The sequence below is a fragment of the Euleptes europaea genome, chromosome 19 (assembly GCF_029931775.1).
Source record: "Euleptes europaea isolate rEulEur1 chromosome 19, rEulEur1.hap1, whole genome shotgun sequence".
In the NCBI taxonomy this organism is placed as follows: domain Eukaryota; kingdom Metazoa; phylum Chordata; class Lepidosauria; order Squamata; family Sphaerodactylidae; genus Euleptes; species Euleptes europaea.
In genome coordinates, this window is record NC_079330.1 from 35,669,702 (window position 1) to 35,694,545 (window position 24,844).

Consider the following 24,844-nt stretch of genomic DNA (forward strand, 5'->3'; position numbering starts at 1 on the left):
TTCGCAGAATTTTATGAATCATTCTCCTGCTTCATTCCGTGCTCCTAGCCCAAATCTGCCAACAACATTTGATTCTGCTTTGTTCCTACTTTTGCATTCCAGTCACCTATGATTAACAGCACACCTTGTTTAGGTGTGTGATCAATTTCTTCCTGAACACCGGCATAAAAACTTTCAGTTTCTTCCTCATCAGTTTCTTCCTCAGGATTGGGGCACAGCTATCATGGTCCCAATCTATAAAAAGGGCAGGAAAGATGACCCGTCGAGCCACAGACCAATTAGTCTGCTGAATATCCTTAGCAAATTGTATGCCAGGCATCTCCTTGATAAATTTACCAGCTGGCTCGACCAGGAGTGTCTTATTGTAGAGGAGCAAGCAGGATTCAGGGAAGGTAGATCTACTATAGATCACTGTTTGGTCCTACAACATCTTATTGAAAAATACTCCTCCACCACTCCTCCCTCATTATTTGCCGTTTTTGTGGATTGGAAGGCCACTTTCGACTCTATTTCAAGATCACACCTTTGGGAAAAGCTGGAATCCACAAATATAGACTGTAGGCTCTTATACCTCATCCGCGCCCTTCATGAGGGAACGGCTCTTAGAGTCAGATGTAACAAACTAGGGCACCTTTCCAGTCTAACAAATACTTATAAAGGCATTAAATAGGGATGCCTTCTCGCCCCTTTGTTGTTTATTTTTTATATGAACTTGATGGGTTGCCTCCAAGATCCAGATCTACATCCTCCTAAATTAGCACATCGCAAGAAAACTGTTCTAATATATGCTGATGACACAGTTATATTGTCCAGGCAGCTGACAATCCCAGGCACCCTCTCTCAGTTGTCAGAGTCCAGGTAGCCCCTTGGTTTATTCAGCAGCTGCGGCTGACGGAAGGACAAGGGAGACTGCTAGAGCGACAAGGGGGGGGGGGTCAGGCCGCAGCTGACAGGACATTGGCAAAAGCTCATTTTAAAGCGTACTCCATGGCAGTGATGGCAGCAAAGAAACAACACTGTGTCTGCACAGGGCACGCCAGAGGAGGTGTTCTGAGTGGACAGAGACCTGTTGGGATCTGGCTTGCAGGAGGAGGTGGACTGCTGGTGGGCAGCGGTGACCGCTCTGCTCAGCACATTGCTGATAAAATCTCACACCTGTTCCTACTTGGACAACGTTAGCACTGACAGGGTTGGGTGGTGCCAACTTGTCCAATTGTCAGGGATCCTTTTCAGTTTATTCAGTCTAAGGATGTGGAAAGGATCCTTGGAAGTTTGAGGCCTACCATCTGCTTGTAACACCTTTGACGTCTGACATTCCCTCAATGATCTCTCCTTCCTAACCAATGTTTTTATGTTCTGTATGTATTTTAATTATTTTGTATGTATTGTCACTCTTTTTTAAATTCTTAATGATGTGCGTTTGGGAGGAGGGTTAATTTTAATTGTTTTATATGTGGTTTTATCATGTATGTTTTAAACTATTTGCCGCCTTGGTGGCCCTTCCAAGGGCAGAAAGGCAGGTTACCAAGGTATGTAAATAAATAATAAATAGACTTGAGCCACGATGGCCAACTGAAGCTTCCAGGGTAGTAACCTCTGAATGTCCTGGGGGGGGCAATAGCAGGGGAAAACCTTTCATGTGGCCGTTGGGCTTGCCAGGGACAGCATGGAGGAAACTGTACCAAACAGACCCTTGGTCAAACCCAGAAGGGCTTCTCCTATGTCCTAAAGCCAGAATTTGCACCTGCGTTTTGGAGCTAGTTTCAAATCCTAGGTGAGCAGCCCACCCTCATCAGTGGCAACTACGAATTGTGCTCAAGGGTGATCAAAGGGATTTGCCATGGAAGAGGAAACAGTGCTCAGTCCCATGGCCCAAGCACCATCCCTAGGGTCTGCTGGCCCAAAGCATTTACTCTGCACAGATTCACCCAGGCGATCCGGCTTTTTCATGCTTTATGAACTTACATTTGTGATTATTCGGTGGAGTGAATTGACCAGTACATACTGAAATGTGGAGGGAGAGTTCTGTGCTAGGCAAGTCTAGAAAAGAGAAAGAAAACAGGTTTGTTCCTTTAGCAACTTTCAAATTCAAAAAGGTACCGATCCACCATGAGTGCCTTCAGACATGAAAACTGCAGGGTAGAAAGGCATTCAGCACAGGAAACAGAATCCCTTACACTTTTACCCTACGAGGGCAGAATAACTGGTCTGCCCTCCACCACCCTCTCAGGTCAGCCATTTTGGCTTAGACTCTATTACCCCAACGCCCCATGTGTTTCTCCCTGGCTGTTGCAGAGGCTGTGCTCTTCTGCAGCACTTGCTCTGTCTTCCTCACTGCACTTCCACATGAGCAAGATAATTTTTTTCAAGCAGCCATTATGTACATGGAAGTGCCAGCAGCACAGGAAGAAAGTGCTGCAGGTGAGGACAGCCTCCACAGCAGCCAGAGAGAAGAACAAGAGGAACAAGATCACAGGATCCAAGCCACAGAGTGCAACTTGCCCAAAGTCACCCCAGGGAGCGACATGTCTGCATGAGGATTTGAACCCAGGACTTCCCTGTTGTTAGGTGTAATACTTTAAACTGTATCCCACACTGGAATGAGTAGACTATGGCATCCATCACCCATCTGACCTTCAAGGAAGGCCAGTTGTGACCTAGAAAGAGTAAATTCAAGCAGAGAAAACCAGACCCCGTTCAATGGGAGCAGGAGAAAGAGTGGCTCTAGGAAGGAAGTGGGGGTGTCTCCTGGAGCAGCCCCTTGGCCTAGCCTTATTCTGGGGGGGGGGGAGAGAGAGAATCATCCCCAAGTTAGTTGGAAGAATTACTGGGAAGCACCAAGATCCGTGAAAGGGAAGGAGCACCTCTGTGTGAACTGCCACGTGCATTAAGGAGGGAGTCGCCCAGGGAGACATTTTGGGCAGGTTATGCTTTCAGCTTCTACTAGTTAATTCAAACCCCCACCCTGATCACTAAAAGCAGCAAGAAAGACGCACTGACAGCTAGTCGCCTAAAATAGATTCCTAGGGGGGGGAACATGCGACAGGTAATTGCCAAGAAACAGAAATCCTCTATTATTCATGAATTCCCAACAGCTGCTGGCCTCCCTTTCCCATCCCACGGTTTAAAAATAGCTGCAGGGCAGGGGGGGGCAGGCAGGCAGGGGGGCTTCACCTTGAAGTGCTGGTTGTTGCGAGGGCTGATGCGGAAGCACGACACCAGGCAGTCGATCATTAGGTCAATGTCAGCGTTCTGGCTGCCTCGAGAGAAAGGCTTGCTCGGGTTGAAGAGCAGGTTCTTTGGGAATAAGAAAGAAAATCAGACTGCATCGTGGTTCCTTTGGTCAGCACATGCCATTTTGCTGGGGTTTTGGTTCTTCAATCACACACAAACATAAACCGGAAACAGAAACGAGCTCCTTCTCTAAATGCAGAGGAAGATGTTCATGGAAACAAGGACTTGCAATAAACAGGAAGACACGGGCCAAGCATAAAGACTCGGGCCAAACATAACAACCGACCTTGCGAAGGAAGACCACACAATTGATACGGGAGGTACAAGCTGTTCCCTGCTGTCTCCTGATACACATCATTTCAAATCAGGTGTCAATCCATCCCAATAAGACTGGCTGGCCCTATTACGCTGTCTCACCCTACTACCATGGAGCCCAAGGCAGCATCCTGAGGTGTGACAGAAACCTTAAAACTTTTACTAGGGCTCAAGAGTATCACCTAGAGCGTCTGGGATTTTGGACCCCTGGGATTTACAGTTGAATTTTTTTGCCATCAAATCACAGCTGATTTATGGCAACCCTGAAGGGTTTTCAAAGCAAGAGACCTTCAGAGGTGGTTTACCATGCCTGCTTCTGCATCATGACCTTGGTATTCCTCAGAGGTCTCCCATCCAAGTTCTAGCCAGAGTCGGGGCTGAGAGAGTTACCAGGCCCAAGGTCACCCAGCAAGCTTCCATGGCAGAGTGGGGATTCGAACCTGGGTCTCCCAGGTCCTAGTCCCACACCTAGCCAACTGTGCTTTTTAAAATTTGATACTCTGTGTGCCATGATACTGTGTGCCTTTCCCCTTTATTGTGTTTTGCTCTTTTTGAATCCAACCACCCTTTCTTCTCTCTTTTATCATATTGTATAAATGAGCAAGAGTCCAGTAGCACCTTAAAGACTAACAAAAATATTTTCTGGCAGGGTATGAGCTTTCGTGAGCCACAGCTCACTTCTTCAGATACAGCTAGAATGTGAATCCATCTGTCTTTAAGTAGAGGAGAGTGAATTCAGACAAGCATTAGTATGTAAATGTGAATAGCAGGCGTGATGGGATTAGGTGTGGTATGCAGAAGAGTCTGAGATGTCCAGGGGAGAGATGGGTGTGGAGAAATCAGCATTGGTAATGAGCCATGAATGCAAGGTCTTTATTCAGCCCAGGTAAATGCATTGTCTTGAGTTTGAATATTAACTGTAATTTCTACTACTGCAGACAGACTAACACGGCTACCCACTGTGAATTTGTATAAATGTTTTATAAATAACATTTCCATTTGGCTTTGTTTAGTACAATCTAGTTCTCTGGGATATTTCTCTTAATCTCTTCCCTACATGCTAGATTGCACAGGTGCTACATAGTTTGCTATAAGGTATTTCCGGGGGTTTCTACCTTGTCACTTCATTATTGGTCTAGTCCTGTGCTAACAAGGTACCTTCTCAGCAGGTCAGTCTCCATGTTCTCAGCAGGTCCCTAAGTAGTGGCGGCTGGTGACCAGGCTGCTATCCAGGGGACCCTTCGTCTAAGGGAGTTTCCCAGCAAGGAAAGGCACCTTTCCCCCTTCGTTCCATCGCTAGAGGGTTCTAATTTTTGTTCTAATCCACGTCCAATTTTCCACTGCCTCCCGCTCCCACAGATCTCCATGAAATGCTACTCCTGGAGATGGGGAGACCCTGAGAAAAGACATGAGGGGGGTCTGCAGAAGGAACAGGGATTCAGGGGGAACTGCCCATCTAGTCTGGATCCAGCCTCCGTTCTGATCATTCACTCACCCCCAATAACAATACCTGGACAGTTTATGACATCATAATATGGAGCTTTTTCAGCACCGGAAGAACATTCATATCCTTTCACATCCAGGATGAGGCTGCAAGCCCCTCAACAAGCCTGTAAAATTAGCCAGCACCGCTATTCCTGTATTCCAGATGCTGTCAGGCTGCTATCTCGGTTTCGTTATTGCCTCTGTCTCTGTGCTGTATTGTCTGCCCCCCAAGGTCGCATGCCTAAGCCTGGGAACCCAGCTCCTGGGAAACTGTATTCCTGCGTGTAATCTCCCGCCTTTCCTGCCTTATAATATCTCCCAGCTAGTGAGCCTTTCATAGCTGTCATTTTATTCGTTTGCACTGTATGCCTATTTGATCAGTAAAAACCATCTGTTTGGACTCTATACGACTTTGTGGTGATTTCTGGTTCTGTGGGCCAAGGGCTGACATTATGACAGCTATCTCACATCTTCACCGTTCTCCTAGCCAGGCTGGAGCCCAGGGGGGTTCGCCTGCCACTTGGATGGGAGCTGTGCAGCTCTCCAGGTGATCTACTACCCTGGAGCCCTTCTCAGAGGACCCTACTCTGTTACAGGACTTAATCGCTGAACTTTTCCGGACGAACCGAGAGGTTTGCCGCTTGAGGGGACTGGTACACGCGCAGTGGCAATCTCTTACAGGACGTCTCTGGATGTTAACATCGGAGGATACTGATGCTCGTTTAGATCTTCAGGACTTGGATCAATTACTGGACGATGCCCGATTGGCGACTGAGGATTTACAAATATTAACTGGACTTTTGGATAATCTTATTTCTCGACAAACTCTTTCTACCATGGCGGGAGCCCCGCCGGAGGGTTTTTCCCTGATCCCGGATGCGGCCAGCTGCCAGGCTGAGGCCAAGCGAGTCGCTATTAGCACCGCTCTCCTCCTTGTGGAATGTACAAAGGACACCCCGGTGGCCACCTTGGCTCAAGTTTTGACCCCGACGTTTGGAGCCGAGGCATCCGCACTGGCGGTTCGAGTACAACCTCTGCTGGGCGGGGAACCTGACCCCATACTCTTGCTCCTCGAGACAGAACTTTTGCCGCGCATTACGGCAGAGGCTGCCCTAAGACTTGAGAACGCCAAAGTTCTTGCGGATCAGCAAGCCGCCGAAGCGGCTAGGGTCGCAAGAGAGAGAGAGGCGGCGGAAGCAGCCAGGGCGGCTGCAGCAAGGAATCAGGCGAACGTGGACACGCGCCCCAAGGACTATGTACTGGGACTATCAGGTCTAACTTTTTCCCCGGCGTTTGTCCCGTCGCGTGCGACCCAACGCGCACGCCGTTTGGCTGACCGACGTCGAGACTCAGATGAGTCTGAAGACGAGGATTTGTATGGGGATAGCTCTCAATGGGCCACGAGCTTCCGAACCAGTAAGCCTCATCTTACTGGGGGCCCAAGTGAGGAGGTTCATCTTTTACGAGCCCAGAATCGGGAGCTCTCCGACCGTGTTGATCAACTCCAAGAAGTAATGGAACTTATGCTTCACGAGAACAGGCAATTACAACAGACCCTGATAGCTCAGAGACAGCCCGTTCCGATACCGGGTCAGGGGGTACCCGTACAACCACCCGCTAATGTGCCTGCTCCACCCTTACCTCCTGGAGCTCCTGTTGCTCCTCCGCCCGGACCACCCGTGCAACCACCTGCTAATGTGCCTGCTCCACCCTTGCCTCCTGGAGCTCCTGTTGCTCCTCCGCCCGGACCACCCGTGCAACCGGGTCAGCCCGCGCCCGGCCCTTGGAAGCAACTCAAATTGAGGACTACGTATGACGGATCTCTTGAGACTTTGCCTTGTTTCTTGCATCAAGTGGACAGTTATATGCGAGAACAAGGTCAACTTTTCCCCACGGAAGATAGCCGGGTGCGGTACGTAGCTTCCCTCCTGACAGGCAAAGCGGCTGACTGGATGGTCCTCCAGTTTGACACCCGCTCTCGTGCGATTCGTTCCCTCAACAACTTCATGACTGCCCTGAGAAGGAGGTTTGAGGACCCCTTCCTGGGAGAAAGAGCCAAAACGGAACTCTTACAATTAAAACAAGGCTCTGCTACAGTTCGGGAATTTGCCGATGAATTTCAGCGACTGGCAAGTAAAATTGTAGGTTGGCCCGAGACCACCCTAATCCATCATTTCAGGGAAGCCTTGCATCCTGACATTCTGAACTGGTCTTACATGCGGGGCGATCCCGATACCCTCGAAGGCTGGATCCTATTAGCCGAGGAAGTGGAAAGCCGCCGCCGCTTTATTTCTCTCGTCCGTCAAAAGCACAAGGAGAAGGGCACCCAAAAGCCTCAACCCAAGGCACCACTGCTCGTCCCACGAAATCCCCCACGTCCGCTCCAGGAACGTGAAGCCCGATTTCAGAGGGGTGCCTGTCTTACATGCGGAGAAATGGGCCACTTTGCAGCCGTTTGCCCACGCCGCCAGGAATTATTTCGTCCCAGCACGACAACCCGCGCCCGAGGTCGTCCACCACGCAGAGGCACCGCGGCCACCCGCAGCGCAGCTCCGGGAAGGCCCACACCCTCTGCACTCCATGCCGGGGACCCAGCCTCCCTACCTGCTTCCAACGACCCCGCCGGGTCTCGGATTACAAGTGCCCCATTGGGGGACAGCTTTCCCTCTTCGGATGAGGAAAACCCTTGGATTTCTCCAGCCTTAAACCTGGAATCTCCCCTCGACTTGTCAAAAAACGGCTCCGGTCTGTGGTGAATGGAGCATCTCCACAGACCTCTCAGGATCTTCCTATCAAACCGAATGCTCCTACCAAAATCAAAGAAGTGGACTCCACCGTCTACGTAGATGCAGTTTTACAACAACTTAACGGAGGTCCACAAATCCCCGTCAAAGCACTAATTGATTCCGGTTGCTGTCGCACTCTCATAAGCGAAGCCACGTTTGCTGCCCTCAGAGCCGACTCAGAGGCTTTACCCGCCCCCGTCCAATTTGCTCAAATGGATGGGAGCCAATTCCAGGGGGGTCCAGTTGATCATCGCACCATAGGGGTGGCAATGGGAATTGGTTCCCACTGGGAACAAATAGACTTCACTATAGCCCCTATCCGATTTGAAGTGGTCTTGGGAATTAACTGGATTAAAGGACATAGTCCCAGTATTGATTGGGAAACAAACACTATTTCTTTCGCTAGTCCCACCTGCGACCAGCATCGGCAAAACTTTGCTCTGCCATTTCCGCCGTTCCAGCGTTAACCTCTACTGCCCCAGTACCACCGGCTCTACCCGCTGTATACCGGGACTTCGCAGATGTCTTCGACCTTAAGGAATGTGATGCCTTACCCCCCCACCGGGCCTCAGACTGTGCGATTGAAGTAGTCAAGGACTGCACATTAACCAAAAGTAAGATTTACCCTATGAGCGCTTCCGAGCGCACTGTCCTCCGGGACTTTTTGGACAAAAACCTCGCCAGAGGGTTCATTCGCCCTTCGAATGCCCCAAACTCGGCCCCCGCGTTTTTCGTCCGGAAAAAAGAGGGCGACCTTCGCCTGTGCATTGACTTCAGAAAGCTCAATGCGGTTACCCAGACCAACGCCTATCCTATCCCATTAATATCGGATATTTTGGGACAATTACAGGAAGGCCATGTGTTCTCTAAATTAGACTTGGTGGAAGCCTACTACCGAGTCCGTATCCGCGAAGGAGATGAACACCTCACTGCCTTCTCTAGCTGTTTCGGAATGTATGAATTCCTTGTAATGCCGTTCGGATTAAAAGGGGCCCCGGGGGTCTTCATGCAACTCATCAATGAAATCCTACATGACCTTCTATATCGTGGGGTGGTGGTCTACTTAGATGACATTCTCATTTATTCGAAAACTATGGACGAGCATGTGACTCTAGTCAGAGAAGTTCTACAACGCCTGCGTAACCATCAACTGTTCGCTAAACTAGCTAAGTGTGAATTTCACCAAAGCAAACTCACGTTTTTGGGATACATCATCTCCCACCAAGGTCTTCGCATGGACCCCGCCAAAGTCCAAGCCGTCCTCGATTGGACTCCCCCCACCAACCGTAAGCAAGTACAGCAGTTTCTGGGATTTGCAAACTTCTATCGGGGATTCATCCCTAACTTCGCCCAAGTGGCTCTACCCATTACGGACCTGCTGAAAACTAAAGGAAAAGTAAGCTCGGCTGCCTTGCCCTCCGCAAAAATCCTATGGACTGAGCAATGCCAAGCCGCCTTTCTGGCCCTCAAACGCCTCTTCACTTCGGAGCCGGTGCTACGGCACCCAGACCCAAATCAAATGTTCATTGTACAAGTCGATGCTTCCGATGTAGCCATGGGAGGGGCTCTCCTCCAGCAAGGACCGGACGGTCTACTTCACCCTTGCGCTTACTTTTCAAAAAAATTTGCGCACGCTCAATTAAACTGGCCCATCTGGGAGAAAGAGGCCTCTGCAGTTCATCATGCACTGACTTTATGGCGGCAATTCTTAGAAGGGTCTAAAGTTCCCTTTGAAGTTTGGACCGATCACAAAAATCTAGCTGCCCTCACGGGGTCCCATAAGCTATCGGCGAAACAACAACGGTGGGCGGAGTTCTTTGCTCAGTTCCGTTTCACCCTGAAGCACGTCCCTGGGAAGCAGAACGTTCTCGCGGATGCCCTCTCCCGTTTACCACAATATCCGGTAAAACTCGAAAGACCCACCAACTCTCTGTTCACCCCTATGCAACGAGGGGCCCTACCTATGCTGGCTGTGCAAACTCGATCCCAGCATCAGCACGCCTCACCCAACTTACAAGCTCCGCCAGCCCAACCGGCTGCCCAGCCGCCACCGCAACAGACCGGCGTTCCCGCCCTTCCTACCCCTCCAGCCGCCCAGCCGCCTGCAATCTGCGCGCCGCCGCACGTAAGCACTAGCCCCATAACTGTTTCTAAAATCTCCATGGCCGACGGGGGGGCCCCCTCCAAAGTCCCCATCTCCGAGTCCTTTTTAAATGCCCTTCGGGACCAGTGCCTTTTAGAACGCTCCGCTCATACCCTACCCCCTGGTGTTATGGAACAGGGAGGGTCCTGGTACAAAGACTCGAAATTGTATGTACCCAAAGCTCTTCGAAAGGACGTTTTACATTTAGCTCATGGAGCCAAAACAGCTGGGCACTTTGGGTTTCTGAAGACCCTTCACTTATTGCGCAGACAGTTCTGGTGGGGGGGAATGCGTTCCGACATTGACTCCTTCATCCGCAGCTGTCCCGTTTGTGCCGCTGCGAAACGATCGCAGGGCAAACCCCCGGGACTGCTACAACCTCTTGAAACGCCCAGCAGACCTTGGGAAGTAATTGCTATGGACTTCATGACTGATCTCCCTCTCAGTGGGGGTAAAACTGTGTTGTGGGTTGTTACTGATTTGTTTTCTAAGCAAATACATTTGATTCCATGTGCAGGGATCCCCTCTGCTCAGAAACTGGCCCGCCTCTTCGTGACGCATATATTTCGTTTACATTCGTTTCCGCGTAAGATAATTTGTGACCGCGGAAGTGGTTTCGTTTCTAAGTTTTGGAAAGCTTTCCTCAAGTTGGTGGGGGTGGAACAGGGATTGTCTAGTGCATACCATCCTCAAACTGATGGTCAAACTGAACGTGTCAATGCTGTACTTGAATGTTATTTGCGTTGTTATGTTAACTACCACCAGGATAACTGGGTGGAACTGTTACCTTTAGCAGAATATGCCTACAATAATGCCATGCATCAATCCACAGGTTTTAGCCCGTTTTTTGCTGTGTATGGACAAGATTTCAGTCCCATCGTTCCTACAGATGATGTAGAGGGGGAGGGGAACCCCGACATTGCCTCCTGGGCACACGCCCTCCGTACCACTTGGCCCTGGCTCGTTAGCAACCTCGACCGGGCCAAACGTAAATACAAAGCGCAAGCTGATAAACATCGCTCCCCCGGGGGTGATCTGCAAGTGGGTGCTTTGGTTTACCTTTCCACCAAAAACCTCCGTTCCACCCAACCGTGCCATAAACTCAGCGCCAAATTCATTGGCCCTTTCCCCATTACTCGGGTCATAAACCCTGTCACAGTGGAACTGGCTCTCCCCAAATCCTTGAGGCGTGTGCATCCTGTTTTCCACATAAGCCTCCTCAAACCCCATGTTGCTTCTCCACGGTGGCATCCGGACCCACCACCTGCGCAACCCATCATGGTGGGGGGGGAAGAACACTTCGAAGTCTCCAAGATCCTTGACTCCCGTATTCACCATGGCACTCTCCAATATCTAGTTCGTTGGAAACATTTCCCCCCTGCCTATGACGAATGGGTGTGCGCACAGGATGTCTCCGCCCCCGACCTCGTCGACGCCTTTCACATAGCTTACCCGAACAGGCCAGCCCCCTTGCGAACTGGGAGGGGGCCTTGAGGGGAGCAGAATGTCAGGCTGCTATCTCGGTTTCGTTATTGCCTCTGTCTCTGTGCTGTATTGTCTGCCCCCCAAGGTCGCATGCCTAAGCCTGGGAACCCAGCTCCTGGGAAACTGTATTCCTGCGTGTAATCTCCCGCCTTTCCTGCCTTATAATATCTCCCAGCTAGTGAGCCTTTCATAGCTGTCATTTTATTCGTTTGCACTGTATGCCTATTTGATCAGTAAAAACCATCTGTTTGGACTCTATACGACTTTGTGGTGATTTCTGGTTCTGTGGGCCAAGGGCTGACAGATGCGAACTGTGGAAGTGGGCTGAGGGAGGGGGGGCTTCATGGCAAGGGCAAGATTCGAATGAGCGACTGTATGTCACCAGTATTCTCATTAGGGCTCTACACTCGCCCTCACGCTGACAGCTTGAGAACCCTCCATTTTTAAAAATTCCACCCTTACACCAAGGAACTACTTGGTGTAGCGTAACTACTTCCTGCACACCCCTGCCCATTTTATCCTCTCAACTACCCCGTCAAGTAGGTTAGGCTGGGAGACTGTGACTGTATCCAGAACTCCTAGTGAGTTTCTTAGATGAGTGGGATTTGAACACGGGTCTTCCCAGTCTGAAGTCTACCCACTACATCCCACTGTGTTCCCAATGCTTGTTTCTATTATTAGAGCACATAATTCATGTAGGGTTTCACCTTACTGCACTCAACCACTGCTCACGTGAGAGTTGGTGGCTCAGTGGTAGGTAACATTTGTATGGAGAAGGGCCCAGATTCAGTCTGGAATCTATTGTTAAAGGATCTCATGGAAACAGGAGCAAGGGAAAACCTCTCTCTGTGGGAGTCTCCTGGAGAGCTGCTGCCCATCAGAACAGATAACAGCGCTGGATGGTCCAAGGGTTCAGCTCAATATAAGGAAGCTTCATCTATGCAGTCTCTGACTCAGGACACATATACTGCAACAGTTTTGGTTAAATTCAAAAGGCACTGACAGTTCAGCTTGTCACTTACAAAGAGAGTGCTATAATTGTAGACTTTGCTCTTTTTCCCCATTTTTACCTTGAGATCCACCACCATGGACTGCACTAAAAGGAAAATGACAGAATTGTCTTCCCAATTGATGTAGGTCGATGCTTTGCACAGCTTTACACAAGCGATGGCGGCACTTTCGGTCAGTTGCCTGCTGCCACTGTGGCCTGCAAGAGCCTTCCTGAGGTTGTCCAGAAAGAGTTTCTGCAAAATCGATACACCCAAGAGAGAGAAAGGAAATTATCATGCACACCAAGACCAACTTTTATAATCTGACCTGCTTGAGCCCCTAATGTTGCAGCCCCCCCCCCAAAGAAGCCTCCCAAAATACAAATGTGGAACATGTGCATACATAACTGTAATCTGTGTCACTTCATACTCTCTGTATTTTCTAATCATAAGAGGATCAATCCACTGGTAGGATTTTGCATATATGTCACTAAGAGGATCATCGGGTCAGCTAGATCCCAACAGAACAAAATGGACGGGACATCCAACTTATCCCAATGTATCCCTGCCAAGAGGCCTGGGGAAAACACCCTTGAAACCAGCAGCCACTGAAGCATCAGGCACAGCCAGGCGCAGACCAGTAGCAGCAGGAGGAGAAGTTGGTTTTTATATGCCGACTTTCTCTACCGCTTAAGGAAGAATCAAACCGTTTGTTTGTTTGATTTTGCTGTGACAGATTAGCACAGCTACCTCTTTGTAATTGTGATGTTAACAGCTTGTCTTGCATGGATCTCTAAGGAACGCAAACAGGCAACTGGCAAAATTGAGAAAGAAAACGGAACCTTGGACACTTACCGTGAGGGTTCCTTCTGCTCTGAGGAGGAGGGCATCTTGGAACTTGCGTGATTCCCACCGGCTGCTCAGAGAAGCAGGACTAATTTCCTGTCTCCCGCACAGGAATTTCCTTAGCTCTAGTTTGATTCTCACCAAGCTAGGACTAATACAGGAAGGAACAGGAACATAGAACTACAACATAGAACAGGCGAAAACTGCTGAACACTGAGATATGGACAACAACATAGAATAGTAGAACGATAGAACGCTCAAGGAAGGGAAGGTGAATAGGGCAACTTCCCTTTCCTTTCTTCACTCAACATCTTTTTTACTTTTTCTTTTGGGGTGGGGAGACAGCCCCGTTCTTTCTCTGTATTGTTGTTCAGCTACACCAGTTGCTATGTCATTCTTGTCTTGCACTGCGAGGAGCTTGCCTTGATGGAAGAGGTTTTGTGTGCATTCTCCCTCTTAACTCTCTTTGGGTGGGCAAGATGCCCTCCTACCTCAGAACAGAAGGAACCCTCACGGTAAGTGTCCAAGGTTCCGTTCTCGCTCTGTATTAGCTCCATGTAGCCCCTCTGCAGTTTTCTTCAACCAAAGTTTGGCGACTAAACACAGCGGATGTAGCTGCACTCCAGACCACATGCACAGTAATGCCTTAAGGTACTGGAATATTGCTGTCCTTGTAAGCTTGACAGATGCATTGCCTAATGCTATAGCTTATTGTGGACTGAGAAATCTCTTCCTCTTGTTAGGGGCCATCAGAGAAATGAGCAAGAGTGCCCTGTGTAGGTCCAGGGTGTGCCCACACCTTTTCCTTGTCATGCTTTGAGTATAGGCAAAAAGACGGTAGATTAATGTCTTGCCTCCTGTGAAAAAAGGGAGATTACTTTGGGAACAAAGGTGAGATCTGGTTGGAGAACCATCTGTCCTCATGGAAAGCCCACAGCACTTTTCTAAGTGACAGGGCTCCCAATTCAGATACTCTACGTGCCAAAGTTACTATTGTCAAGAACAGAGTCTTCATGCGTAGCCACTTGAGAGGTACTTCGCTTAACGGCTCAAAGAGAGTCATGGTGAGGAATACAACATCACGTGAAGCCTCCCAGTTGGAAGATGATTAACGGTCGGAGGGCTTGACTGTGTCACCCCTCTAAGGAAAGGGTGTGAGGATGTTTCGATGTAGGGGCTCTGCTATCTGAGGAATTATGGTGGCAACAGCCAGCACTTAACTGTGCAAGGAAGTTGCTTTGAGCTTCTGATGGACTCTGTCTTGCAAGAAGGCTAAGATCTGACCCAAACCCAGATCCAATGGGTTGATATGCTTATGCTGTCACTATCTCACAAGCAATTTCCACGAGGAATTGTAAGTACGCTTAGTGGATGCTCTGGCTCCCATGATGGGGTCCACAACCTCCTGGATGTAGCCTTTTTTTGTAACCCTTGCATTTCAAGAGCCATGCAGTTAGACAGAGCCATTCTAGAACCAAAATCTCGATCTGGCCCTGGTGCAGTATATCTTGTCTCACAGGAATACATCCATAGTTGTTGTATGGACAATTCCATCAGAAAAGGGAACCAAGGTCTGCAGGGCCACAAGGATCACCCGTGCATGCTCCTGTCGCACCTTACTCAGCACCTTCGATATGATTGATAGTGGAGGAAAGTCCCAGTGTAGAAGTCCCAATCCACCCAATTCAGGATTGCCTTGGTTTCTCGATGAAGCGACAAAGACCTGTATCCGCCTTGTTTGTTTATATAGGTCATGGCTGAAATGTTGTCCATCCTAATGAGGATGTGCTGACCTTCAATATTGGGCTGGAAGTGGATCAGCACAATTTGGATGGCCGTTTAGCTCCAGGATGTTGATATGTACTCCCCTTTTCTCCTGAGCCCAGAGTCCCTGGACTGGTTGTTCTAGACCGTAGGCTCCCAGCCTATTAGACTGGCATCTGTGAATATTTGTATTGGGTCCTTGCATATGTAGGATTGACCTTTCTTTCTTTGTTTGGTGGGTGTTTAACCACCATAACAGAAGTTGGGTTTTATATGCCAACTTTCTCTACCACTTAAGGAAGCATCAAACCAGCTTACAATCACCTTCCCATCCCCTCCCACAACAGACACCCTGTGAGATGGGTGTATTGAAAATTTTGTTTGAATGCTGCCGAATGATGCATTTTAAGGTCTTAAAACAGTAAGATGTAGAAGTAATATCTACAAGTAATACTGCAGATATTTCAATTTCCCTCAAAGTCTGTAGGGTGGTGGATGTTGTTCTCCCTCCCATGGCTTCAAAAGTTCCAGAAATTATACATCTGTAGTTAAACTAAGAACATTTGAAAAAGAAGAGTTGTTTTCTATGCTGACTTTCTCTACCACTTTGGGAAGACTCAAAGCAGCTTACAATATCCTTCCCTTTCCCTCCCCACAACAGACACCCTGTGAGAGAGAGCTGTAGATGGGGCTGAGAGAGCTGTGACTAGTCCAAGGTCATCCAGCTGGCTTCATGTGTAGGAGTGGGGAAACCAACCCGGTTCACCAGAGTACCATCTGCCACTCATGTGAAGGAGTAGGGAATCAAACCCGGTTCTCCAGATCAGAGTCCACTGCTCTTAACCACTGCACCCCGCTGGCTCTGTTTGACTGAGTTAGAATAAGGCTTTTGTCCTTTCTCTGTGAAACTGCATGTTGATGAGGCCGAAGGAACCACTGTAGTGGTTGAGTGCAGGCATGCCCATGGTACGGACCCTATGCACAAGATCATTAAGCCTTGTAGTTTGGCCAAGAACATTAGGCAAGTCGACTTTGCGCTGAGGGTGTCCCTGGAGGCCAGATATCTTATTGACCTTTTCTTCTGGGAGAAAGATAAATTTTGGCTGGAGTTGAAGATGACCCCAGGTGTGGCAGTCTCTGTGACAGTACAAGATTGCTTTCCTCCAATTTAGAAGGTAGCCGTGGGCTTCCTGAATCTGTACAGTCTTGCTTGTATCCCTGAAGGATTGCTCCTTGGAAGGGAAGCAGATCAGGCTGTCGTCTAAGTATGGATGAATTTGGAGGCCTTGTCTCCTTGCTAGTGCCACCAGAGTGACCGATACCTTGGGAAAGACTTGAGGTGCCAAGGCCAAGCTGAAGGGCAGAACCCTGAATTGAAAAACCTAGTCCTGACATGAGAACCTGAGAAACCTGTGATGTCCCGCAGTTACAGGGATGTCAGGTAGGCTTCTGTTAGGTTGACTGATGTAATGAAGGTCCCTGGAAGCAGGGCCTCTGTGATTGACCGCAGTGTCCTATATGGAAATGTTTCTTTGTCACAAACCTGTTTATGTACTTGAACTCAAGAATGGCACGCCTGTCTCTGTTTTCTTTGGAAGCGTGAAAAAATAGAGTGGACTCCTGAGCAAGGTTTGCAGGGAGGCACTGGCTCTATGGCGTCTATCTGCAAGTGGTGTTTTTTCCCTTCTGGGGGAATGGAGAAAAACGGTCTGGGGGAAGGCTGGTAAACTATGGCGTATCCAAATTGGATGACCTGTTGGACCTAGAGATCTGGCTGAGATGCATCCACTGGGTCAAAAATGTTGCAGCCTTCCCCCTACTGCCGAGGGCCTGGTGTCACTGTTTGCCTGGTTTTGTCGGCCCTATAAGCCTGGGGAAATTGGGGCCTGTTAAGGCATTATCCTTTACTAAAAGGCCCTCTGCTACCTGACCAGGAAGCTCTATTATGGTCAAAAATAATGTCAAACGGGAGGCCTGATGGGGGCAAAAGGAGATCAACAGGGCTGCTCCTCTAGAATCTTTTCTCAGGTGTTTGGGCTTGGCTCTTTGTTCGGTCCCTGGACTCCACCAGGGTCTTGTGGAAGGGACAGGCCATGACAATTGACTTGGAACGATGACCTGCCATCATGCATATGGAACGATTGGCCATCATGCATATCTAGTGGTGGCTGCCATTTAATGGGCCACAAATCATAGTGCCAAGGAATGCGCCTGCAAGGAAGGTGACTGCCTTAAGGACGCAATTAGCTCTCTCCATGGCTCTCCTGTTATTGCTAGGAATTAGATGACTCAAATTTGGGGAGGGGGCATACAATGGAAGCCCTGGAGAAAAAGAGTTGCTGTTGCCATCCCTTCATGGGACTTTTGGAAGAGTAGGGGCCTTTCTATCCAGTGGGTCTTGATAGAACCCATGCCGTCCTTGGAGAGGAAAATGTATGATTGTAACGCAGCAGTGGGGGAATCTACTGGTAGGACTTGCCAATTGTAAAAAAAATTGGTAGCAGCTGAAAATTGCCTATTTGCCAATATTTTGTCCCACTCCACTCTCACCAGGTTTTCAAAATACTCAGGGAATGGGACAGACCTGTCTGAGTTGAAAAAATTCCTTAGGCCTGGACCGTTATCTCTTTGACTTCCTCTCCAGTATCAGGTTCCTCGGAGAGGTCCAGGGCCGTAATAGCTTAGTTATATCCAACTTGTGTCAACCCTATGGCGATGCCACTGCCCTCCCCACACACAACAACCACAGCATTCCCTGGTGGTCACCCATCCAACCACCAACCGAGGCTGATTCTGCTTAGCTTCCAAGATCTGACAAAATCAGGCCAGCCTGGGATATCCAGGTCAGGGCATCTGCTGTTCTTCCATCAGAGGTTCTTCCCTGTCCAAGGAGAACTCACCATCCTCCTTACCCTTATTTGATGTGTAGGATGGAGGGTTGTCACTTACAAAATGGAAAGGGCGGGCACCTGGGAAGGCAGCTTTCCCTGGAAGAGGGAGGGAGAGAGACAGCTGGAGGCTGAGGACTCTTTTAACAAATTCCATGATCTCCTCAGGACCCTGGTAGAGGGTCCTACGGAACCCTCCCACAGTCTCATAATGGGGGTTTGGTATGTTACCCCTCCATGTCTTCTCCAGATCGACTGACTGGCCCAGGGTGATCTCACCCAAAGGGCTGGGTTTGTCGTTGTTGGCGCTTTGGGCCAAACTGGCAACCAAAGGAGTCCTTGTGGCAGCAGGAACCTTTTTTGTCTTTTTTCTCAGGCGTGAATAGCCATTTGTGTTTTGGCAGCAAGGCTGCAACCACTCTTTCTCTCATTTCCTAAATAAAGATTAAACCTGGAACCTCGTCGGCTTCGTTTCTCTGTGTGGAGAGTAGCCCAGGATCATCGTCCCTGGTAGCCTCCTCCCAATCGACCATGAGTGTTTGTGTGTGGGGGAGGGGTTTGAGAAGAATTGAGAGGGAAAAACAGCGAAGAACAAGAACAGAGAGGCTTAGAATAGTTAAGAAGTTTAGAGGTCATTTTAGCTTGGAAGGAAGTCTTGCTAGCTCTAAGAGGTCGTAGCTGCAGACAGCAGCCTCTCTGCTGCCGCCCCTGATTGAAACAAACTGGTGCTGAGGAGATTCCTACGCGGGAGACAGGAAGTGAAGAAATTAGTCCTGCCTCCCTCAGCAGCCGGTGGGAATCACCCAAGTTCCAAGAAGCCCTCCTCCTCAGAGCAAGAACATGGTGTTGCAGTAGCAATAATCTTATCCCCAGTGTAAGGCATTTGCACACCTGCTAGAATTATGTAATCCTTTGTTTTACAGTTTTAGGCATGATAAACTTATGGCCTTCTACACTGCTATCTTAATATGCTTAGAAACATTTGTTGACGTAGGCAGATGCACTTAGCAACATTTATTGACATAAGCAGATGCATCTATTACTTTTCATAATAGAAGTATTCAGATACTTAGAAGCAGTCACATGATTGTAATTAGCAATTTCGAAGATTAATCAAGATAGATGGATTTTCTCTATAAAGTTACATGGTAAACTACAGCAAATTGGATTTCCCTGGATTGAACCTCTGGATACGGAGATTGGAGAAACCCTGCCTGGTAAGACATTGGGTTCTTTGGCTTATTTGATAATCCTTAATAGACAAGAGACTGAAATGAAATTTGTTTTACCTGTTATAATCAATTTTGACATGTAATTAGAACAATGTAAGGAACCCTGATTTTATTAGCCTGTTTGACCACAATTAGGGTGGGTTTATTCATTACACTCTTATACTGTACACTTTCTTGTTTAAGAAAAAGAATCTATTCTCTTTTCAATAAAAGATAAAAAAGATTCAAACTGGTATCTGGTCAATCGTTGGTTACCAAAAAAGAGAGACAAAGTACTCACTGTCCTAGAGATTAAATTGTATTATCAAAGTTGGAAAGGGTTTCAGTCTTTTTCTGGCATGGGAAAGCAAACATTGATATGAAGCTGAGAATTACATTCAAAGCAGAGCCTTGAAGAAATTTTCAGTTCATATTCTTTCTAAGTGTTGCGATTGGAAAAACCGACCGATACAATGGAAGAGTTCAGGTACTACTGAGGGGGTGGTGTGGTAAAGCTCTGTTCTTTGCCACCAGGAGGGAAAGGCTGACAACCTGCAATGCAATTCTACGCAGAGTTACTCCAGTCTGAGTCCACAGTAAGCACTGAAACTGTATAGGATTGCATTTAGCAACAATTAGAAGGCATCTTCAGAGATAAAATTATGTATGCCTTCTTTCGCTTTGTGATAATGAGTATATTTAGCACAACCAATGCATTAATGTGTAAATCTGAGTATAGTATATTGCGTGGCTTTGTCAGTCCCCCTACTATAAATCTAAAAGAACCTGGTGAACACTCCCTCTTTTATGGTGGTTATAGTGCAACGTTGGTACCTGCTACCCTTTTCAAGTGTGCTACTAATAATGCTTCTATTATCAGTTATCTGATGCTGCTGACTTTGCTGGTTCTTTTACAGTCTTGATGTTTTTTTGGCTGGTGATGTTTATGCTTTAAAGTATTTTATTGCCACTGGTTTTTCTCCTTTTATTGTGAATCACTTCAGGAGCCAAGTGTAGCCAAGAATGTAGATTACTGTTGATTACAAACAAATTAACCAAATCTGTGTTCACCATTCCGTGTGGTCTCAACCCTTGCTAGACGTATGCCAGACAGGGAAATGTATGTACATGCTTTAGATGTCCTGTAGTACAACCAGCCCCACTAATGCTATCAGCTAACACTGGAGACCACTATGCTGACCAAACTGGCCATTGGATGGATAAGCATTGAGTTTGTGCGAGCACAAAGTGTGTACCATCTAGGCACCATCGCTATGATTTGGAATACGGCTTTTTTAGCTTTGCTGAACACAGGAAGAGAGCCCACCTGTGAATGTTTTACACATGTGCAGACTGTGCTCATAAGCCAGCAACTGTGCACAGGCCAACACTCTCATGGCCACATCAACTCTATGTGCATTGATTTCAACCTGCCTTATGCTGTCTGCAGACAGCCTCCTCCAGGGGAAGTGAGCAGCTCCCTACCCTACTCAGCAGCTCCCTGCCCAGTGGGGGGGGGGGGGACACAGTCACAGCAAGTCAGGGACAGAAACCTCAAGGAGGGCGAAAACTAAGAGGCGCCTTCTAGAAGCACAGTTGGTGGCAGTTTGCAGTTCTCCCCAGTGATGGGCATCTTGAAAATTTTGTTTGAATGCCACAGAATGATGCATTTTATGGTCTTAAAACAATAAGATGTAGAAGTAATATCTGCAAGTAATACTGCAGATATTTCAACTTCCCTCAAAATCTGTAGGGTGGTGGATGTTTCTCCCCCTCCCATAGCTTCAAAATTTCCAGAAATTTTACATCAGAAGTTAAACTAAGAACATTTGAAGAAGAAGAAGAGTTGGTTTTTATATGCCGACTTACTCTCCCACTTAAGAAAGAATCAAACCGGCTTACAATCACCTTCCCTTCCCCTCCCACAACAGATACCTGTGAGACAGGTGGGGCTGAGAGACCTCTTAATAGGACTGTGACTAGCCCAAGGTCACCTAGCTGGCTTCATGTGTAGGAGTGGGGAAACCAACTAGGTTCACCAGATTAGCGTCCGCCGCTCGTGGAGGAATGGGGAATCAAACCCGGTTCTTCAAATCAGAGTCCACCATTCCAAACCACCGCACTTAACCACTACACCACGCTGGCTCTTCTGTCAGCATACAGCTAACTTAGCCTTTTTGCCTATATGTTGGCCTATGCACATGAAGGCTATGCCTCTGTTTGTGCAAAGGGACTATCAGTCAGACTTCAAGAACCTTCAGAGTACCATGCGCTTTAATATTACAAAGCTCCAGATACCATAGCTGCACCCCAGTACTGAAAACTGTAATTCAGGATAACAATTCCTTTATTATCTATGTAAAATCGACACCAGTGTTTAAGGAGGTAAAACTGGGCTTGGGCTGCACCACTTCAGATTACACATGGAAGAGAATGACTGAATATTCCTCCACATTCCCTCAATAGAAAGAAGAAAAAAAACAGCAAAGAAAAAAAAACGAAGCCCGGTTTTTTCCCTAATTAAGTTGGCATTTTTGTCTATGATGGTAACACTGAACCACATGAACCTCCACCTGCAATGTGAAATGACACAGCCCAGACCAAAGTTTACTGCCTCTGTGACAGCATCTAATTCAGTTATTTAAAGTATGAATGAACAGGGGTGCCTCTGACACCAACCCCACACTAGTACAGTGGTGTTTCCACTCAAAGAGAAACACCCTGGCATCGTGAAGAAAAGGGTATCACGCGTCTTCCTGTTAAGTATCATAATACTGGAATGAAGCAATTGCCAAGCTCGGGGTGGGCAAATTACGAAAGCCAGTGTGATAGAAGAGTTAATATTTTTCCGTAATAGTTTGCGCACGACATGATTAGACGTACATAGATGGTCTTGGACAAAAAACTCAGAGCAGATTTACACATGCAAAAAAGTCACATGGTACAGCCTCCCCAGGACTGTACCATTTCAGACTATAGATAGAAAATGGTCCCCATTTAAGTGCTCCTTGCATGCAGAAAAGTAGCATATCATGAGAGACCACAACGTAGCCCCCTCCCTGAAAGGTTAGCGAAATACCCAACTTCCTGCATGTATAAAAGACGGGACAGTGTTGACCAGACAGGACATTTCAGCTTTCTTCACCTTGTTTATTTTGTTTTCCTCCACCACATCCTTGGCTATGTCTTGAATGATTTCTGGACACAGGACGAGCAGGATGATTTGCAAGGGCCACACAGCTGCTTTGCGTTTCGTGCTTTCGGCAAATCCATCCACCAAATCGAACAACTTCTCTGCACAATCTGCATTGAAGGTGAGGGGGGGGAACACACATACTCTTGAGCGATTTCAAAAGTACTGCTGAGGTGGAAAAAGCAAAATACCTCCCATTTTTAGCTCATCATCAATATTTCATAGTGCTGCAACACCACCACTCTGGGAAGAAAAAGGGTCCTGAAGCTATTATGACCTTCAAGGAAACAGACAGAATGGCAGTTGCAAATGTTACATTTGTTTGTTTCACAAACACTTTTTTTACTGCCTACAGAGAAGAAATCCTCAGGTATGCAGAAAAACACGTCATTATAAATTAAAAAGGGAAAAGAGGCTAAACACAGCCTGAAGAGGACTGAGCGTGCTCAAGGAGGCAAAGGATGATGAAGGGCACTGATTAAGTCTGGGGGGGAGGGCAGAGGGACGGGGAAACTTGCTTGCTGAAGCCCTTGGGGACTTATTGCATCCTGTAGGGGGAGCAGGTTGGTGGGGTCCCAGTCATCTTCCTCCCCCTTGCAATTCCATCTGACATAACTTGATACCAAAAGGATGGCTAGACGCTCTCTCACAAAATCAATCACTGAACAAAGTATGAAAATATTCACGTTCCCATCAGATATTTCTTTTTCTTCTCTGAGCATTAACACAAAATGTACCTGAAGTGTCTGACCTCTGAAATCAACCAGAGACCAGAAGCCCATTATAAACTTCAGCCAGGTTTATAAAATACTATTAGTTATGCCTTACCCGACAGATCCATCTGCGGTGTCTGGTACAGCTTCGTAAACTCGTCTGGATAGTTTTCCACCCAGTTCCAAAATGCCTGCACAACACATCAAAGCACTATGATTTTTGGGAACACGTTTGGCTGCCATGTTTCTAAGAATGATTTGGATGAAGGAATAGAGGGGATGCTTATTAAATCTGCAGATGATACTAAATTGGGAGGGGTAGCAAATATGGTAGAAGACAGAGCCAGGATACAGATGATCTTCACAGGCTGGAGAACTGGGCTAAAACGAATAAAATGCACTTCAACAAAGATAAATGTAAAGTTCTGGATTTAGGTAGGAAAAATCCAATGCATAATTATAGGACGGGGGAGACTTGTCTGAGCAGTAGTGTTTGCGAAAAGGATTTTGGGGTCTCAGTAGACCAAACACCGAGCATGAGTCTGCAGTGTGATGCGGTAGCTAAAAAGGCAAATGCGATCTTGGGCTGTATCAACAGAAGTATAGTGTCCAGATCACATGAAGTGATGGTATCACTTTACTTTGCTCTGGTTAGACCTCACCTAGAGTATTGTGTTCAGCTCTGGGCACTGCAATTTAAGAAAAATGTAGACAAGCTGAAGCATGTCCAGAGGAGGGCAACAATGATGGTGAGGGGTCTGGAGACCAAGTCCTATGAGGAAAGGTTGAAGGAGCTGGGTATGTTTAGCCTGAAGAGGAGAAGACTGAGAGGGGATATGATAACCATCTTCAAATACCAGAAGGGCTGTCATATAGAAAATGGTGCCGGATAGTTTTCTGTTGCCCCAGAAGGTTGGACCAGGACCAACGGGTTGAAATTAAATCAAAAGAGTTTCCGTCTAGACATTAGGAAGAATTTTCTAACAATTAGAGCGGTTCCTCAGTGGAACAGGCTTCCTCGGGAGGTGGTAAGCTGGCCTTCCCTGGAGGTTTTTTAGAAGAGGTTAGATGGCCATCTGTCAGCAATGCTGATTCTATGACCTTAAGCAGATGATGAGAGGGAGGGCACCTTGGCCATCTTCTGGGCATGGAGTAGGGGTCACTGGGTGTGTGTGTGGGGGGGAGGTAGTTGTGAATTTCCTGCAGTGTGCAGGGGGTTGGAGTAGATGATCCTGGTGGTCCCTTCCAACTCTATGATTCTACGTGCTGCCTTGCCCATTGTGCAATTAGAGTCATTTCCTGAGATACAACTGAGAAGTGTAAAGCCAAAGGGACTCTGAGGACAGAAGATCATCACAGGCTTTCCTTTTAGTAAGGGAGCACACTACATGTTAGCCAAATTTGGTGGGCAACAAGTGGCTGCACTTTTTCCAAAAGCCTTAGAAAGTATGAAAGGATGCTCCCTGCTACCATCAAGATGGGATCCCAGCTTAACCCTCTTTGAGGTGCTCTTTCTTTTGCTTCACTTTAGCCAGAGCAACACTGAACAATTTCAGAGACTTGCATTAATTGATAGCGAAGCTTATTAGCCTGCTCCCTAAAAGAATTCAGCACAGGGTAATATACTTGGCAAAATATCAGGGGCTGAATTCAGAGGTTTTGATCAATTGTGGTTTGTTTTATCTGTGGTCTGAGCAATAAACTCTGTACCACCTACCAGATTGGTGCACACTCTTGTCTGCTCCTTGACTCTTTGACTCTCAACAGAGAGGACATAGTCCCATTCTGTCAC

The 24,844-nt window shown here is 47.6% G+C and overlaps 1 protein-coding gene across 2 annotated transcripts in view; it reads right to left on the reverse strand.

Moving 5' to 3' along the window:
- Positions 1-24,844, reverse strand: part of NF1 (neurofibromin 1) — a 310,275-nt gene that overhangs the window by 227,831 nt on the left and 57,600 nt on the right. For both annotated transcript variants that reach the window (XM_056865591.1, XM_056865590.1), the window contains exons 7-11: positions 23,168-23,243; positions 22,292-22,449; positions 12,519-12,692; positions 3,175-3,297; positions 1,966-2,040 (exon numbers count right to left, since the gene is read on the reverse strand). In XM_056865591.1, coding sequence (XP_056721569.1) covers positions 1,966-2,040; positions 3,175-3,297; positions 12,519-12,692; positions 22,292-22,449; positions 23,168-23,243 — 606 coding nt within the window. The remainder of the gene's footprint in view (positions 1-1,965; positions 2,041-3,174; positions 3,298-12,518; positions 12,693-22,291; positions 22,450-23,167; positions 23,244-24,844) is intronic.